The sequence below is a fragment of the Xiphias gladius genome, chromosome 1, assembly GCF_016859285.1.
Source record: "Xiphias gladius isolate SHS-SW01 ecotype Sanya breed wild chromosome 1, ASM1685928v1, whole genome shotgun sequence".
In the NCBI taxonomy this organism is placed as follows: domain Eukaryota; kingdom Metazoa; phylum Chordata; class Actinopteri; order Istiophoriformes; family Xiphiidae; genus Xiphias; species Xiphias gladius.
The window spans coordinates 2,782,976-2,801,623 of NC_053400.1; the positions used below are offsets into that span (position 1 = coordinate 2,782,976).

Here is an 18,648-nt window from a genome sequence, read left to right on the forward strand (position 1 = left end):
ATGGGACACAAACTCTGGGTGTCTTCCATTAAAGTCTGATGCACTACAACCCATTCACCACCACGTACATGAAAGGCACACTGCTTACTCTGTTGGCACTCAAGGTTAGCAAAAGATGTAAACTTTGAGGTATGAAATTGTCCTAATATGTTTTCTTACTATCACCAGACAAGTCAATGTCAATACTGGATGATTCTGCAAAACCACTGATTATGTTCAGTGACAAAGATTTTCAACAGCCAATGCCAGTGGTTTTAAAATACTGCTTCCTATAATACTTAGCAACTATGGTATAGTGATCATGGTTATGGCAAATTAACCATAGTTAAGGTTTGGTTAGGGTTAAGCAACTAAAACACTTAAGACGTAAGGTTAGGGTAAGATAGATGGTGCTGGATGCACTACCGACTCATCCACCACCCTGACCTCCAAACTCCATCTCTCTACCTCAAGGACACACTACATCCTGCAGTGGCACTAAACATTGGCACTGGAGCTAAAGTGTGAGGTGCTGAATCGTCCAATATGGACTTCCATGGACTACCATGAACCCCAACCTCCTCCCTAAAGTGAGCTGAAAGCTCTGTTGCACATATACTACATAAACAGAGCAAATGACCAACATCAGGGTAGCTGTTAGAAAAAGTTCAACTCAAGGTCCACTTTCTGGCTTGTTATGCAGCTTTTGACCTGGTTACATGGTGCCCATTAACCGATTAAGTTTGCTCAGTTGCCATGGAACTGTAGTTGATCAAACTTTCAATGATTTTGATGACCTGGGACTTCTCCTCCAAGTTGACTTAAATGCTGAAAGCTAGTAAGTGGACCCTGAGTTGAGATTGTTTTGTCAACTGCTGTTTCCAAGGTCAATAATTACAGTAACTGGCAAGCACAAATTAGAGTAGCTGTCACAAAAAATGCAGATAGATCTACAACAAGTCACTACTCAGTTCTCATCCTCAGGCAGCACATGATGATCCCTTGTGGAAATGGTTCATAAGTGAATCACCTGGTTGTTTGCTTTGTAAATAACAAGGTTATAACAGTGTACCTTCAAGTGTCCACCAAAAGTGTCGAAGTCGAAGAATTTGCAGGCCTCATTGCCATAGCAGCCGGGCTCCATCTCACCACGGAGCAGGATGTTACGACTCAGTAGGCCAACCTCTGCCCTCATATCCACCCCGTCCACCTCCTCACCCATGTGGATGAACCTGGCCTTACCTGCGCATACGCACACACACACACACACACACACACACACACACACACACACACACACACACACAAACACACACACACACACACACACACACACACACACACACACACACACACACACACACACACACACACACACACACACCATACCTCAGCTCAAGGGGTAAACATTAAGGCATTACAACAAACACAATATAGAGACATCTGTTGAAAACTACTGCGTGGATATACACTCATCTGCTGACAGTGCTCTCTGAAGCTTCACTGCTTCACTAAACAGCCCATTCTGCAGAGCTGAGCACAGTTTAAACAGATGCCATTCTCACCAGAGACTGAAAGAAGTTTGTTGTTTGTGTGCTGTGTGTGTGTGTGTGTGTGTGTGTGTGTGTGTGTGTGTGTGGCTGAGCAGATGTTTCAGATATTCAGATTAAATGCGATGCAATTCCCTTTCCACCCCACCCACATTCAAACTTGCAATATAATCACGAAAACCCAGTGGTCAGACCAATAGCAGCCATGCATTTTAAAAAATGTAAGGGGCTGTGATGTTGGTAATGGGTTGTTTCAGGTACAGGTGAAATGATGAAATGCAATCCAGATGTAAAATTTGGCTAACATTCAGTTTGAATGCTTATCTGCGCAGTGGCCTAAATGAACCTCCTTAATCTGACTTTGCTGCATCCTGATCACATTGTTGGCCACCAACATGGACGTTAGACATTGGTGGATGTTCCTCTCTCAGCCAGAGAGCCTTAAGAGGTTAGGACTGTCTGATTGATTCAATAAGGACAGGAAGAAACCTTTAGATGTGGTTGGAGGACAGGTTCTATGACTTCGTTTTTTTGGAAAGAATACTAAGACATTTAGAAACCTTCCAATTCTAACCTCCACCTCCTGCCCCTCACATACACTGAGCTTCAGTACATTTAAAAGCTACAGTATTAGCTCAGTGTATGTGAGGGGCAGGAGGTGGAGGTTAGAATTGGAAGGTTTCTAAATGTCTTAGTATTCTTAGCAAGCAATGTGCATACTGTAGCTCCTTGGAAGGCCAACTTATACTTCAGAAAATTATAGTGAAGCTTAGGAGAACAAAGAGGATCCCATGAAAGGAAGGGATGAGAAGAGAAGGGCAGCAAAATAACACACTTTGTGGAAGAATGTTGGAGAATTGATAACAGCTCTGTTCCTGGTGTCCTCCACTCCCACACATTCACATACTGAACAATGCAAATGTGCTGATTAGGAAAAACAAAGTGATGCCAGGAAAAGAAATGAAATCAAAGAAATGTTCAAGTGTGAAATCTGAGAGACAGAAGCTCACACACCCACATGCTTAACCTCTTTTCTCCTCCTACTCCTTCCACCAGCACAGCCAGGACTGCAACAGTACAAATGAACACCTTCATTCCAGCTCAGACCTAAGACATCAACAGCCCTGCTCAAAATAGACTTTTTAGATCCCATTTTACTACAGTTTACTAATAGTACCTACTGTAAGTCCATCAGTTTTTCCGAAAAACTCTTTTGGGAATGAAGCAGCCTTGTTCATTTTTTTAACTCTCACAGACAAATTCACTTGATGTTGAGAGTTACTGAGTGTTCATAAATTGATGAACAGTTCTTCATGCAGCATCAGCAGGTGCTGCCAGTTATGATACAAGCTGCTGTGGCCGGTACTGTACACTCCAAGTTTAGGGATCATGTTAGTGGATATGAAAACATTTCAGCTAGATGTCATGTATCTGCAAGAACATAATCACTAATATGTAATAAATAGCATCATTCATGTTGTAGATTAAACCTGTGCTTATCATGCAATTAAAGTTAAAAAGTCAGTTAAAGTTCAATCTAAAATTTGCTAACATTAGCTAACAGTAGCCTCTATATGCTACTGTTCATACCCAATAAATGAAGCTGCAGCTAAACTCCTGAGTGTACTGACCTAAAAAATTATGTAATGTTACGTATAAATCCAACTCTTCATATGTGAGCGTAAATGTTATTTCTTTTTTCAAAAGTTACATAGTCTCACTGTAAGACAACTACTCTATAAGTTGGCATATAGGTTTTTTGTCCGTAGCCATAGGAGCATACCAGCGGCAGGCATACTGTGCATTCATTGTTTTGGTAACAAGAATAAACATGCAGTTAAGGTTGTGGAATGATCATGGTTTGGTTAGGTTTAAATCCAAAAACCACCTGATTAGGTTTAGGAAAAGATGGTTTAGGTTAAAATAAGTGGAAAAAAGAAACCATGTTGACTTGGTTTGAAACAAAAAATGAACAGTGGTCTCTTGTGTGACATTCCTTTGCTTTGTTGACCCATCCATATCAAAACTCTGTCAAACATGATTATGACTATATACCTGTAAAAAAAAATACCAAACCTCCACTTTTGAATGTCATCATCATTATTGAAAATTTAGTAATGTCCATACTGCTAATGCAATATCTCACTAAATCTGGGCTTAACTAATTTAGCTAGCCCCAAGGCTGGATAGGTTTTAACGGGCCTTGTGAGTTTTGAGAAGGGTAATCATTGGAAAAACTCCAGAGATTGCTGACTGGTTTGTTATTTATTTGTTGGGAATGATCACTTCTCAGTGGTTGTGTTCCAGATTTAAATCTCATGGAGAAAACTAAGATGGAGAGACACAGCCGGGCTTTATGAGTCCAGGTAAATGTCAGAATAGAAATGGAATACTTAATACTAAATCCTTGCTCCACTGCTCCAGGCAGTGAATCAACTCCTCAACATTTATTTTCTACACCCATCATTATCATCATCATTTATGCCATTAAAACTGTCAAAAGTTCAACATGTAAAACCCAGGCACTAATTATTGGACTCAAACTGATAAATAGCCCTGAGCTATGTGTCTCTGTGTCGCAACAACACAAACTCCCTGTTTGTGCATAACCATTGGGGGTGCCTGTGGCTCAGGAGGTAGAGCGGGTCATTCATTAACCAGAAGGTTAGTGGTTTGATCCCTGGCTGCTCCAGTCCGCATGTCGAAGTCGAAGATACTGAACCCGAAATTGCCTCCGATGTATCATGTGTGTGTGTGTGTGTGTGTGTGTGTGTGTGTGTGTGTGTGTGTGTGTGTGTGTGTGTGTGTGTGTGTGTGTGTGTGTGTGTATAGAAAAGCGCTGTATGAAGGTATGTGTGAATGGGTGAATGTGGCAGTAATGTAAAGCGCTTTAAGTGGTCGATAAGACTAGAAAAGCGCTATATAAGTGCAGTTCATTATCACAAAATGGCACAAGAGCAGGAATTAATGAAAAGGACAACAGTCATTAGGAGAATGACAGGAGCTCTGAGGAACAGCCAGGGACTCAGAAAAATAGGACTTCCACTTTGAATGGCCAAACATCTGGTGATGGCAGAGAGCTTAGAAAAAACAGAAATGAAGGGGGGAGGTATGGGGGAAGTTTAATGGACTGATCATCTGATGCAGCTGGGCAGGACACAAATGCCAGCAGCTCAGGCAGAGATTTGAAAATAAATGAATGGACTGCTAAATCAACAGTGGAAGAAATGCTAACATTAATTTTTTGATGTGAGAATTCTGATGATGTGACAGCTATGAGAGGACATGTCACATCGTGTAAATGTGGCTGACCTCTAGCCACTGCAGGCACAAACTTTTTCCAAGGGACAAAGACAAAGGCTATATGAATCAAACTAGAGAACAGTGAGTGCTGACAAGTCCTAAAGAACTATGCTGAATGTGTGTATGATGCAGAAAGAAAGAAAGAAAATAAGTATCTTTATTTACTAGTATGTGTGTTGTGTGTGTATGTATATGTGTGTCAGCATGAATGGTCCCAAACACCTTTCAACCTGACCTCTATTAGACTGGGCATTTATGCACGCATACACACAGACACACACAAAAACGCACGAACGCGCACACACACACACACACACACACACACACACACACACACACACACACACACACACACACACACACACACACACACACACACACACACACACACAAACATGCACACTCACACTCAAACATGCATTTATACCCCTACCTCTGTACACTCAGCCTTAAATAGCATGGACGTATACCTAGCAATAAAGATTGTTTCAATATATTTTAATCTGTTTAGGCAGATAAAAATTGCCATAGTTTGACAAGGATTCCATTCCAAATCACTATAGGCTATACCTAAAGGAGGAACTCACCCACTCATTCAGTATTCAAGGAATAAATATGATCTCATCCTTAAAAAAAGTGGTATTTCAGATTTCAGTTTTTGTTGACACATGTAGTTACTGGTGGTAACAGCAAGTGTGTTTTAATAACACAGGTCCATTCAGATGATACATGTATCGACCACTGGGGTCAGTAAACATGCCTTGAGCAGCTACTCTGTCAGGAATACAACAGGAGAAGAGAAAGCTGGTGTGTCTGTTTACAACACGGCTAAACAAACTAAGTTGAGCAGATTTGTCACCATGTGTCTTCCATATCATGTTTAGGTACACAATTTCAATCTCACAAAGGAAAAGAGGTCTCTGTCAGTAACAATTAAAACAACTATATAGAGAAGTCATTATAAAATATAAATTGAATGACTATTGGAGTACCGCCATAAATAGGGTCATAAATGGAGTTTGATATAATGAAAATCTTAAGGACTATAAATTTAATGTCTTAATTATGTCAACAGATGTTTGGTTGTTAACCAATCATTTCATAAGAAAACAGATGGAGCTCTAACTCAAAATGTTTGTGTTTTCTGTGCTCTACCTGCTTGCATTATAGTAAGCCTGGGCTGAAACTAAATGTGATTAGCTTTTGTTATTCCAGCATCTACATTGTGACACAATCTGCCTGACTGGTTTAAAGGTTAACCGAATGCACTGACATTTTAAGAAATTGATTCAAGACACAGATTTTCCTTTCTGTTTGACTGATGTATTTCCATTGCTTGGTTTTTGTGTTTGGTCTTTTTTCATTAGTCCAACTTGTTTTCTCACACTTTGCTCTTAACCTTGTGGAACACTTTGTAACAAAGTGGTTTGTGTTCTATGCACTTTCAAACTAAAGCAAAAGTTGACTTTATGTGGCTCGCCATTTCAATTTAGAATAATACTTCATCTAATGAAATGAAAAATGTGAATGTGAATATGTGAATATTGTCAACTGGTCACTATTAAAGAATTTGCTTCAGCCTCAGTGACTGGCCTAAGATGTCCATTCCAGTTCACTGTTGATGTCCTGAAACTCAGTAGTCAACTGTGGTGAGAGTAAAAATGGAAGCAGTGTGTGCATAGCTAACTGACTGAATAACACTGTAATGTTTAGCGTGGTGTTAAAATATTTATATGTCAATGTTATGTGGAGCATGCAGTACGTGAAGACCCAAAGAAACTGACCCAAAGCAGGACCTGTCAAAGTAGAACCAGGTGGAATGTAGAAACAGTACAGCAGCTGCTAGTCTATTAATACAAGACATCTGAGTACCAGTTTGGTTGCTGTATTTCCACTACTCACACAAATACCAAAGTGATAAGAGGTGCTCCTCTAGAGAGATAAAAGAAAGAGAATGCACAATGATAGCTGAATTTACCATGCAGGTTCAAAGACCTTGAGTTAGTATGCACAGTTGCTTACAGTACTAAATTACTGTAAGCAACTGTGCATACTGTTTAACTCAAGGTCTTCGAACCTGTCATCTACTGCAGCTGGGCAGCCTTCTGGCAAATACAGTACTTCCATTTTTTGGAGTAGTTGAGTTAACTTGAAATTAATTAATTTGAGTTGCATCGCTATGATGTGCTTATTATTCACCTACATTTTTTTAAATCAAAATTTTAAGCTAAACAATGATAAATTCATGGATTACAAAGAGCATATAAAGCATTCATTCTCCTTACAGAAGAAACTGATCTGTGCCAGAGGCAATCCTCAGGAATAGAGTAGAAAACACACCTCAGTTCTCCCTGACACACTTGTTTTAGGCTAAGAACCTTTACTCTATTTTAAGCTCCAAAACAACTTGAAGTCTGTCTATTCAGATGAGTAGAGTCCTTAGCCTCTGTACTCCATCAGACTCTCTCCTCTCCTCCTTATACATTCATAACTCTTGTTATAGAGCAGACTCTAGCAAACAGACAGACTTTTGAATGGATTTATTGGGTCAGTCATACTGTGCTACAAATATACAGTACTTTCCTATACAGTAAGGATTCAAGGTGCACTGTGACATCCTTAGTTTTACTCCTCTCAAACACACTCTCCTTTTTGGTCTTGAATTGGACTGTATGTAATCAATAATTTTGTCAATAAAATGTCAGAAAATGGTGAAAATAACCATTATAATTTCCCAAAGACAAGGTGTTTTATCTGATCAACAGTATAAAACTCAAACAGTTTATAATCTGTAAAACAGAGAAACCCTCACATTTAAAAAGATTAAACCAGTGAATGTTTGGCATTTTTCTTGAGAAACGGGTTTAGCAATTAATCAATTACCAAAAATTGTCAGTCACTGCTTTGATAACTGATTAATCAATTAATCAAATTATCTATAACTGTTTTAGCACTAAATACACTCAACTTCCTATGTTTAAAATTTATGATCCTTAAAATTTTTATTATCCCACACCCCATCATTGATAATATTTATGATCAATATTTTTTTCAGCATATTGGCAATTGGATTTAAACTGCCTATTCACCAAGCATTCACAATACATAGTGCCTTAACCATGTAACTCAACCTAAAACCACTAATTGTTGTTATTTTTCTTTGTTTGTGGATTAAACAAAAGAGTTACAACATCTTAATTGGCGATCTTTGGAGGTGAATTTTAAAAAACAAAGTGTAGCAGTCCTTAATGAATCCATGTTTAGTTACAGTGTTTCGTGGGGGCAGTGGGAGCCTAGTGGGCTTATGACCCACTTTTCCAACCAGTGGTCACTTCAAATCCTAGTACAGGCAAGTAGAATATGAGTGGGGAAAGTAAGTTACACTGTCCCCTCCTACAACAGCTTATGGAAAAAGACCTATCTATTGAAAGCACCCAGTTCTCAAACATAGCATGTTAAAGAACACTGTGGACCAGACTTTATGCCAATAGTTTAAAGTCTCTTTAGTCTGAGACTTGATTGGAACTACACTGTCAACTACACTGATAGTAACAGATAAACTACCACTTTTAGTACTTAAATGTTTCCCAAGCAGCTTCAACCTAGCAGCATCAAAACATTTTATACCAGGGCTGCATCGTAAGACAGTGTAGGTTGCGGGTTCTCTCACCTTGGACCTTGACCTGGTTGGATGTGCAAGTAGGGCAGGGCAACAGGGTGAACTCTTCAGCCTGGTGCATGGAGTAGTCAGTACTGGCCACCACCACCTGATCCCCTGACACCCAGCCCTCTGGTTGGTCGGTGAGCTCCAGGATGCTGCTGTTGGATAAGATGTTGATGGAAATGGAGGCCTGGGGACGAACTACAGAGGAACATGGTAAGAGTTAGACTACACAGGACGCAGCAAAGCTGACACATATTATCACATTTCAAGGTGTTCTCAAAATAATCATCTGTTTCCTGCAATAACAATATTCCAGGCTAGCTCCATTCATAACCACTTGGGGTCTCCTCTTTTTTGTATTAGATTATGTACAGTATGTTTTGGCAATATTGTACACAGCATGCCAGACTTGGCAATTGTATTAGGTAACTTAGCTCTATAGTTACTGTACAATGTGATTCTCTTACTTTTAAAACAAGACTGCATATGTGAATGCCATTTCCTCAGTCAAGTGTCTGTCCATGTAAGTCGCAGTGGCAACAGGCTAAACAAGGTGGCCCAGATATCATTCTCCCCATCTATGTCCTCCAGCCCCTCCTGGTGAATTCCCAGGTGTTCCCAGACCAGACCAGATATACTGAACACAGTACTGTGCAAAGGTTTTAGGCACTTGAGATCTTCAGCAACACAAAGAACAAGGAGTCTCAACATCATGGAGTCACTCTGGGATTACATGAAGAGACAAAAGTAACTGAGATGGCCTGAATCCAGTGAGGAACTGTGGCAAGTTCCCTAAGATGCTTAAGGCAACCTACCTGCCAAATGCCACTAGTGTACCAAGGAGAACTGACACTGTTTTACTGGCAAAGGGTAGTCACACTAAATATTGATTTGATTTAGTTTTTTAATGTGCACCTAAACTATTTATGACACTATCTTTGAAAGCATCCTCTGTTTACTTTTGGTGCCTTAAACATTTGCACAGTACAGTATATACGTAATCCCTCCAGTGTGTTTCGGGATTGTTCCTGGCTCTCCTCCCAGTTGAAAGTGCTATGAACCCCTTGCTAGAGAGGTATCCTTATAAGATATGTGAACCACCGCAACTGGCTCCTTTGAATGTAAAGGAGCAGTGGTACTACTCTGAGCTCATTCTGGATGTCTGAGTTCCTCATCATTTTCCTGTGGTCAAGCAAGGAAACTAATTTCACTGCTTGTATCTACAATCTCATCCTTTCGGTTCATGAACATAGTTGAGAGCTGTAATGTAGACTGACTACTAAATCAAGAGGTGCACCTTCGGAGCCCTCTTCACCAAAAGAGTTCAGTACTACAAACGTAATACTCCTGACACAGCAATATTGTGCTTGTCACTCATGCTTTATATTTTACCATCACCTGATAATAAGACCAGGAGATACTAGAATCCCTCCACTTGGGGCAGCTACGCCCAGTCACTGACTCTCAACCCTGACTGGGAGTAGCCCCAGTGCACGCCGGAATTACAGGTCGAAGAGCTTTGTCTTCAGCAAAATGCAGAGGTGCAATCCTGAGGTCACCATACCAGACACTTTCGGTTCCCCAGCAGAGATTCTGTCTGTGAAATTCACAAACAGGATCAGTGACAAAGCACAACCATGGGAGAGCACAACACGCAAATGGAATGTGTTCAACTTCCTGCTGAGAATACAGACATAACTCTCACCCAGTTATGCAAGTACAAGATGGCTCATAAGTAGCTATGACCCAGGCACCCCATATTTCCCTGCAACCTCAGTTAGATACTGCAAGGGAAATAATGATAAGCCTTCTCCAACTTCACAAAACATGTGTAGACTGGATGGGAAAACTTCCTTGAACCTTGTAATGTCTACAGAGTAAGTTATGCATATTTGAAAATTGCTCTGTATTTTTGTGGATATGAATTTACACAACACAAATTAAAAAAATAAATATTTTTGTGGAAAGTCACTGTCCTGTAGTTTTGTACACACACACACACACACACACACACACACACACACACACACACACACACACACACACACACACACACACACACACACACACACACACACAATACACAAACACACAAGGGAGTTGATCTTAAACACCAGGCTGCGACTCAGTACCAGTCTGTGCAGTGATGATATATAATGTCTGCTCTTCTCAGACCAGACAATATATATCCACTCCACCCAACCCACCTCCCCTTCCCTAAGGAACAAATACAAGGAAAGATGACCTGATTTAAAGAATGATGGTGCGCAATCAGTGCAGGAGCCTTTCTCGTAATTTCAGCTGTGCATGAAAGCAGAACATCCCACCTCCTCAGTCAGAATCAGACACAGTTTTATTGCCAGGTAGATTTTCACATACAAGGAATTTGCCTCACTGTTGTGGTGCATAACCGTGAGAAATGTACAATGTAAGAGAAAGTAACACAAAATACCACAAAAATACTGTAGCAAAAACAGTGAATGAACAGTGCACTGACAACTAAGTGTGTTCCACAAGGTTCAGGTCTTTTTATATTAATAATATTATTTCATCTTTAACTAACTGCCATGAACATTTGTATGCAGATGATATAATACTGTATTGAACTGCAGACTCTGCTCAGCTAGCTGTGGAAAGCCTGCAACATTCCTTTAATGTTCTCCGAGCTGTACTTAATGATCTTAAACTTAAACTGAGTGCACACTGTACAAGGATCAAATATTGAAAGAGTTACACAATAGAAATGGTATTGGTATTTGAATAGATGACAAATTCATATTCAAATATCATATGGAAAGTCATGTCAAGAAAGTATGACAAGAAAATTGTTTTTTTGTTTAGAAAAAAATGTCCTATGTTTTGTAGGAAAAGGATTATCTAAGCGTTTTTCTCTCTTCTATGGATTATGGTCATGTGATTTATAGGCATGCCTCTGCCTCCAGTCTTAAACCCTTGGATGGTGTTTATCATTCTGCCATAAAGTTTATTACTGGTGGTATTTGTAGTACTCATAATTGCATCCTGTACGAAAAAGTTTAGTGGTCTTCTCTGTCTGAAAGACATGACAGGCATATGTATTTGTTTATCTACAAGGTCCTGATTGGGAAGCTACCATCTTATATCACTTCTATGCAAGACTGGTGCTCTGGACCATATCTAACTCATTCTAATGACTGGCTTTCACTGCAAGTCCCTGAAGTCTGCACTGAGCTTGGAAGATCTGTGTTTAGTTTTTATGCTCCCACCAACTGGAACTCTTTACAGCACTATAAAAATCTATTCTTTGGTAACCCTTGGTCAATTTAAAAACACGATCAAGAACCATTCAGCTTCTGTTTGTACCTGTTTTAATTGATTTGTCTTTTGCATCTGTATCTTGTATCTTTAATTGTATTAATATACATTTTTAATTGATTGCTTTCATTGACCTTGTATCTTTTATTATTTGTATCTATTAAGTCATTTAAACTGTTACTTGACATCATCGTCAATGAGGGCCAGCCCTCAATGATTTTTTTGAGTTTAAATAAAGGCGAATACATAAAATAAATAATAAATAAATAAATGGAAAACAGAGAAAACAAAACAAACCAACCACAACAATATACCAAGGCAGTAATCTGTCGCGACATCTTGGATCTTTTTATCTTTGTCCTCTCTCTCTGTCTAATGACTTTACTACCCTCCCCAACAACATACCTCTATTAAGCATCTCTCTGCTGTGTCAGCCACACAAACAAAACACTCTGGTACTCATCAGAGCACATATCTCCGCCTATCTCACAATCTTCTCATAGGAAAGTGATGAAAAATTCCTGGATCCTCCCATTGAATTGTTTCTGCACCAAATAGTTTTTGTGTAAACCTGCTGACAAATAAACAAACCAACAGACAAACAAACAAACCAACAAACAGACAAGGGTGAAAACACAACCTCCTTGGTGGAGGTATTTAGGAAGTAGGCTGGATGTAATTTTAAAATCTTAACACTCTGCTTGATTGAATGCACTTGTTTGTACAACTTAATGAAAATGTGGTTCAGCAATTTATTTGTTGTCCTTGGTCATCTGTCATCCATTTGTCATCCAATGTAAGCATTTGTTAACTAGAATAAATCTTGGCCCAAAATTGCACCTCGCCTCAGTTGAGAATACAAGTAAACAAAGATTTTCCTTGTATGAGTGGGTGGGTACAGATGTATGACACATTGTATGTTCATGTGGCGTAATTGTAGAGTGATACAAATGGATTGTACCCAGTGTCAGTCTTGACAAAAGATCACGCCAACATTCCCTAGCACTCTCCACATAACACACACACATACACACATATAGAGACAAGCCTAGACATAGGTCCGTGGTATCTCAGTACGGTTAGAGAAGAGCCCATGAGCTGGCTATGTGGGGGTGTTTTTTCTTTACCATGATGTGGGCTCCATGCATTCCAGCCATTGCAGGCTGCCCACACACAACACACTCTCTAGAGCACAGTCAGAGTGTTTGTGTATATACAGTATACCAACACTGATCGGCTTAAGCTCTCTATCCATGATATACTTGTGAGCACTATTAGTCCTTGTTGAATGGTAACATAGTGTACCAAGAGCATCAGGGTTTATACTCTCAATTTTCAGAAAAAAGCACATAAGTGGGAAAAAAAATCATGCAGGTACTCATACACATACTTTACTCACAAACAACACAGACACTGACAGTAAGTAAAAAACATACCCAGTTTTCCACAGAGGAAGCGGACCTTGTAGTTGCGACAGAGGCCATGAGCCTGGTCCTTGTTGAGGCAGACAAAACCATAGTCCTTGTCATTCTTGTGGATCACATCTCCTGTCTGGTTCAGTGGTATGCCATCATGGGTTTCAGCCTGGACAAGGGAATGATGAAGGTGAAAAATGACTGGAGGATGCCTAAACCAAAACATGAATGTCAAATTTTGTGACACACCAATGGTAAAGCATTTCAGAATGCTGGGAAATAAGTTTGTTTATAGCCGGAGAGAGAGAGACATCTTGCCGCTTGTTTAGGAGAACCTTTGTTTGCAGGCATTTAAAATTACGTGTTTTTTTCACCAGAAATCTGGTATTTGTCCAGTGTCTGGCTTATTTTGTTTGACAAATGACAGGAAGTCCATCATGTCCACCAGTGCTGAGGGTTAGGGCTCAGTTTTTTTGCATTAAGTAGCTATGCTAAACTTGAGAACAGTGTGGGTTTCCCCAGTTAAATTTGTTCCGTGGCCAACACTGGTGCTGAGCCCTGTTATACGTAGTTTAGAACTACCATTAAACTACCATTTCTCACTGAAATTACATGTGTCATACAGTATTACCTAGTGAGCCCTAAATTGTCTATCAACATCTGGCTCATTGTAATAAAGTTGTGGACATGCAAGGATGAGTGTCCCTCATCCAGTCCAAGTTCTACAACATCTTTCTACACATGAATTCACTGCCAACATCAAAATAGCATTTTACATGGGACTTTTACATTGGAACTATGAGAGATTTAGCACTGCTTGGAACCAAAAGTGTTTGTATGCAATCCAGCAGATTTCCCTTCAGAACATAGCTGGTGGAATAAACACAGTGGAGAGTCCGGCAGAGGTTGCCAATTCTCCTTGTTTTTGTATTGTTTCATTTGTTTAACAAAGCTAATTATTTATTCTATCAAATGGCAAAAACGAACAGCCCAGCAAGAGAACAAGACAACATACAGAACAGAGTGTAAGGAAGTTGAAAAGAAGATGAAATGGAGGTAGCAAATTGCACAGCAGCCATAAAAAAAGAGCAGTTGGAGCCTACGGTAGATATTTTTTTTATGGAAATGGTACAGGTGTTGGAGGCTGTGTGGGCAGACCTGGCACCACTGCTGATCTTCATGGAAGGCTAACAGCTGCTGCTTTATGGTGCCAGGCTGAATCACATTCACTGGCTGTGGCTGTGTCATGTCCCAGCAGCACAGTAATGGAAGGCTGGTTTCGTGCTGATGATCACCTGAATGGATGGATAGACGTAGTCCAATAAAACTAGACACAGGAGCATCTGGGGCTGATGTCCATGTGGCAGCTTCTCTTTGGAAAACTGTTAATAGGACATTATTGTGGCTACATTTAGATGTGGTATTAAAGTTATAATTCTAAAGGTTTTCACAAAATCATTCCCTATTGTTAATACTATTTATGATTGTCATTTTTTTATGCAAAGCCATTAAATGTGTTTTTATTCTTATTACCACTCCACGTACTGGCAGAATCTGACATTTCTGTGTTGCAGTCAGATCGCCTTCACATGCACAAGGGATTCAAGGAAACGATGCAGCATGTAATCCAATGTAATTTTATCTCACTGATAATACCCTCACTATTTACTGTTCACCCTCTGTACACTGTATCAAAGCTGTATCAAGCTACTGCCTCACATTAAAAACATCCAACTTTCCAAATACAGAATAATTGGGTCATTATTTGACAGCAGATCGACAGGTTGAAATATTGCAGGGACTAATGGAACAAGGGGATCAGTCACCATGAGCTGTCAGATGGATAGCTGGAGGCAACTGGTTGCAAACCTCCAGCTCCTCAGCAAGCTAACCAACTCCTTTTACTGTGTCCTGCTGTTTTGTGGAAAACTACTTGTGTTTTCTGCAGTGTGGGATTTAATTTATGATTGTAATTATTTACTGACTACTTCATTAAAACAATGGGACTTTGTTTAGCTGTACTGTAGAAAGATACACCAGTTTTTCTGTTGTATTTTTGACAGAGTGGCTGCTCAACCAGTGTCTGCTGTAGTAGTAAACCACATTTGCTGTTACCAAGGTAACCAAAGGTTTCACCAAATCAACATGACTGAAATCTCAAGGATTACAGCTTTAGGGGCATGCTGCAGCCACAAAGGTCTCTACAGAGCATATGATTATTATACTTTAAGAAACATGTTGTGTTATTGCTATAGTAATGCAAGGATGCCGTGCAGTTTAAGCCATCCTCCACTTAGTTTACCCAACCTAATATTTGAATGAAAGGATAAGGCTGGTGTTATTCTATATTCAAATGTCTTCTCCACACATTCCATGTTCAGACCCATACCACACGGTTATGCGTTAGTCCGTCTCTCAGTCCTTTCTGACTTCTCTACACTGTGGCACTCAGCCCCTAGACCATTAGTTCCTATTGAAAACATAAATCTTCAAGTTGCAAGTCTATGATTTTAATTTAAAAGGATAAGGAATTTTCATAAACAGCTGCTCACACGGATTGTTAAACGGAGTGAGTGGCTTGGCAAACCATGCACATGTTATGCCGTGTTCTGCCTCCCTACCCAAAACTACATGCCCTTCAGAAGAGCAGTGAAAACAACCATGCATTGTAATGATTTCTAAAGCGAAATACTTTTTTAAAGATTAATATAATCTTCGTCGCCTCAATGATGGTTTTAAGTTTAAGTTTATACGTTTTTGGAGCAATGGAACAATGAAGCCCTATGATAAAGAAGAATAAGATATATCAGGCTTTGGATATACAGTGTTTGAAGCTATATTGAAACTGTAGCTATTGAGGTTACAAGATACTCTTCATTAGAAGTAATTACATTAAAGATAAACTACACTTTAAATGTAAATAGCAAACTACACTACAAACACAACAAACAGCTCATTGAAGCAATTTCACATCGAGAATTATTTACTGTTAAGAAATATAATAAACAATCGCAGTCATTATTTTGTGTTATCATTTATCACAAGACTGTTGTTAATTCTCCTTCTCCTGCTACTTTGTTGAAAAACTAGGTTTCTACTGGAAAAGCTACAAAAACTAACTATGCAATGCCAACAGCACTGGGAAATGTAGTTAAACATGTTTCTACATGTAGCATCACTAATACCCTCTGTACATCCAGTAAAGAAATAGGTTCGATACATGTTTAGCCTAGTTTAGCACAAAGACTGAAAAGAGGAAAAAACAGTAGCCTGGCTCTGATGAAAGTGCAAACATATGACTTCCAAATAAGTCCCAAGCTGTCTTATTTATGTAGGCTACTATACGGATGGTACCTTGTCCCTTGTACCTTGTTAGTAGGAAAGCTAGTCTCATGGTAACTATGAGAACAGGACTTGAGATGGGTGACTCACTATTGTTGGTCAAAATGTGCTACTGCTGCTCTTAAAAAAAACATTCTCCTCTTTTCTTTTTCTACATGTTAAAATGGGTCGGTCAATGACCAGGACCACAAACACTGGTAACACGAAACAAACACAACCCAAGGGATAGCCAAGACTTACACGTAGCTGAGATTTAGATGTGACTTGCAAAACAACAATAATAACAAACCTTATTTTAAATAGCACTTTTCAAAACAGCAGTTACAAAGTACTTCAAAACTCAATGATGAAAATAATATAGTAAACAAACCAAAATCAAATGACAAAAAAAAAAATAGGAATTTCAAAGCAATTTTCATTTATAATCAAAAAATTATATCATAATATCTTATAATTATAAAAATGCCAACCTATACAAGTGGGTGTTTATAAGTTTTTTAAAAAGCGGTAAAGACTTAGCTGATCCGACAGTAAGGTGGAAGCCATTCCATAATGTTAGAGCTAAAACAGCAAAAGTATTTTTCCCCTTTGTTTTGAGCCTGGACTGGCAACTGGTTGGACAATCCGAGCAATCTTTGTGCAGAGTTTAGTGTTATAAGTTGAGAAATATAAGAGGGTGTCATGCCATGGAGGGCTTTGAATGTGATCAGGAGGATCTTAAGCTGAATTTTGAAGCGTATAGGAAGCCAATTTAATTGGGCCGGAATGAGAGTAATATGCTCTCTTCGTTTAGTGTCCATCGTAAGCCCGGGTGCTGCGTTCTGAATCAATTGAAGTTGTGAAATTGCAGACAGAAAATAAGGAGTTACAGTAATCCCTGATATTTGCTCTACAATGTTGTACACTGAAGCGATTTTGCAATATTTCTGAGTTGCAAAAAACAAGAATGAACCAGTTTTATTAATGTGATGGTCAAAAGTCAGGTTTTTCAAACACAACACCCAGATTCCTAGCAGATGGTTTTTTGCTAAATGTCTGCAGTATGGACTAATGTTCTTTGAAACTGGGTCTGAGCCAATGACCAAGATTTCTGTTTTGTCCAAATTCAGCTAAAGAAAATTCAGTGACATCTAGTCTTTGATAGAAATAAAACAACAATTTAGAAATCCATATTTTTAAGCTTCTCAGTTTTAAACGATACATAGCTGCATAACAATTATAGGTAACAGTCTTAAATTGGCAAATAATATGACCAAGGGGGAGCATATACAAGCTGAACAAGATTGGACCAAGGATAGAATTTTGTGGAACCCTACACAACATATGAGGCAACAATGAGACAAAATCATCAATGGTCAGCCTGAAAAAATCTCTCTGTAAGATATAAGGAAAACCATCTGAGGGAATTTTCATTTATGCCAACCCAGTGCTTTAGTCTGTCTATCAATGCATGAGAATGCATTCTTGACTTTCAATAGAGCAGTTTCATTACTATACAGCTGGTGAAAAGCATATTGAAATGGGTTGAGAATTATTTGCTTCCATTTTTTTAAGTACTTGTTTAGCCTTTTCAATGATTTTTGAGACAAACTGTAATTTAGAGACTGGCCTTTAATTATGAGCGAGTATTGGATCAATAGAAAGAAAACAAGGAGCAGTGACATCTAATACCTCTTTTAAATATCTGGGGGTAGAATGTCAAGGCCACAGGAGAATAAGTGCATGTGTGACACAATATTGAGCCGATTGGATAAATGCACTCAACGATGCGAGGGAAAAGCGTCAAGAAGAGGTTATACAAGAGATAAGGGGTGTTGTTGAGGCTTTGATGCCCTTAACCTTCTCAACAAAATACACAAAAAACTATCACAATCTTCGACAGAGGGGGCCATAACATTTGAAGCTGCAAGGTTAACAAGTTGATCAATGGTATGAAACAGAACCCTAGAGTTATGCTTTTTATGCAGCTATGAGGTCCGTAAAAGCATTTGAGTATCTCTTCTTTGATTAATAAATAATAAGCAGACAATAACTCTCTCATATGTAGGAGGTGGACCACCTTCGTTCTGCTCCTCTGTATTCTCTGACTCATGACTCTGTC

General features: G+C 39.2%; 1 protein-coding gene across 2 annotated transcripts in view; it reads right to left on the reverse strand.

Moving 5' to 3' along the window:
- LOC120788575 (cell migration inducing hyaluronidase 1) overlaps positions 1 to 18,648 on the reverse strand; it is a 174,579-nt gene that overhangs the window by 56,984 nt on the left and 98,947 nt on the right. For both annotated transcript variants that reach the window (XM_040124443.1, XM_040124452.1), the window contains 3 exons: positions 13,227 to 13,374; positions 8,503 to 8,694; positions 1,052 to 1,221 (listed from right to left, as the gene is read on the reverse strand). In XM_040124443.1, the coding sequence (XP_039980377.1) occupies positions 1,052 to 1,221; positions 8,503 to 8,694; positions 13,227 to 13,374 (510 nt within the window). The remainder of the gene's footprint in view (positions 1 to 1,051; positions 1,222 to 8,502; positions 8,695 to 13,226; positions 13,375 to 18,648) is intronic.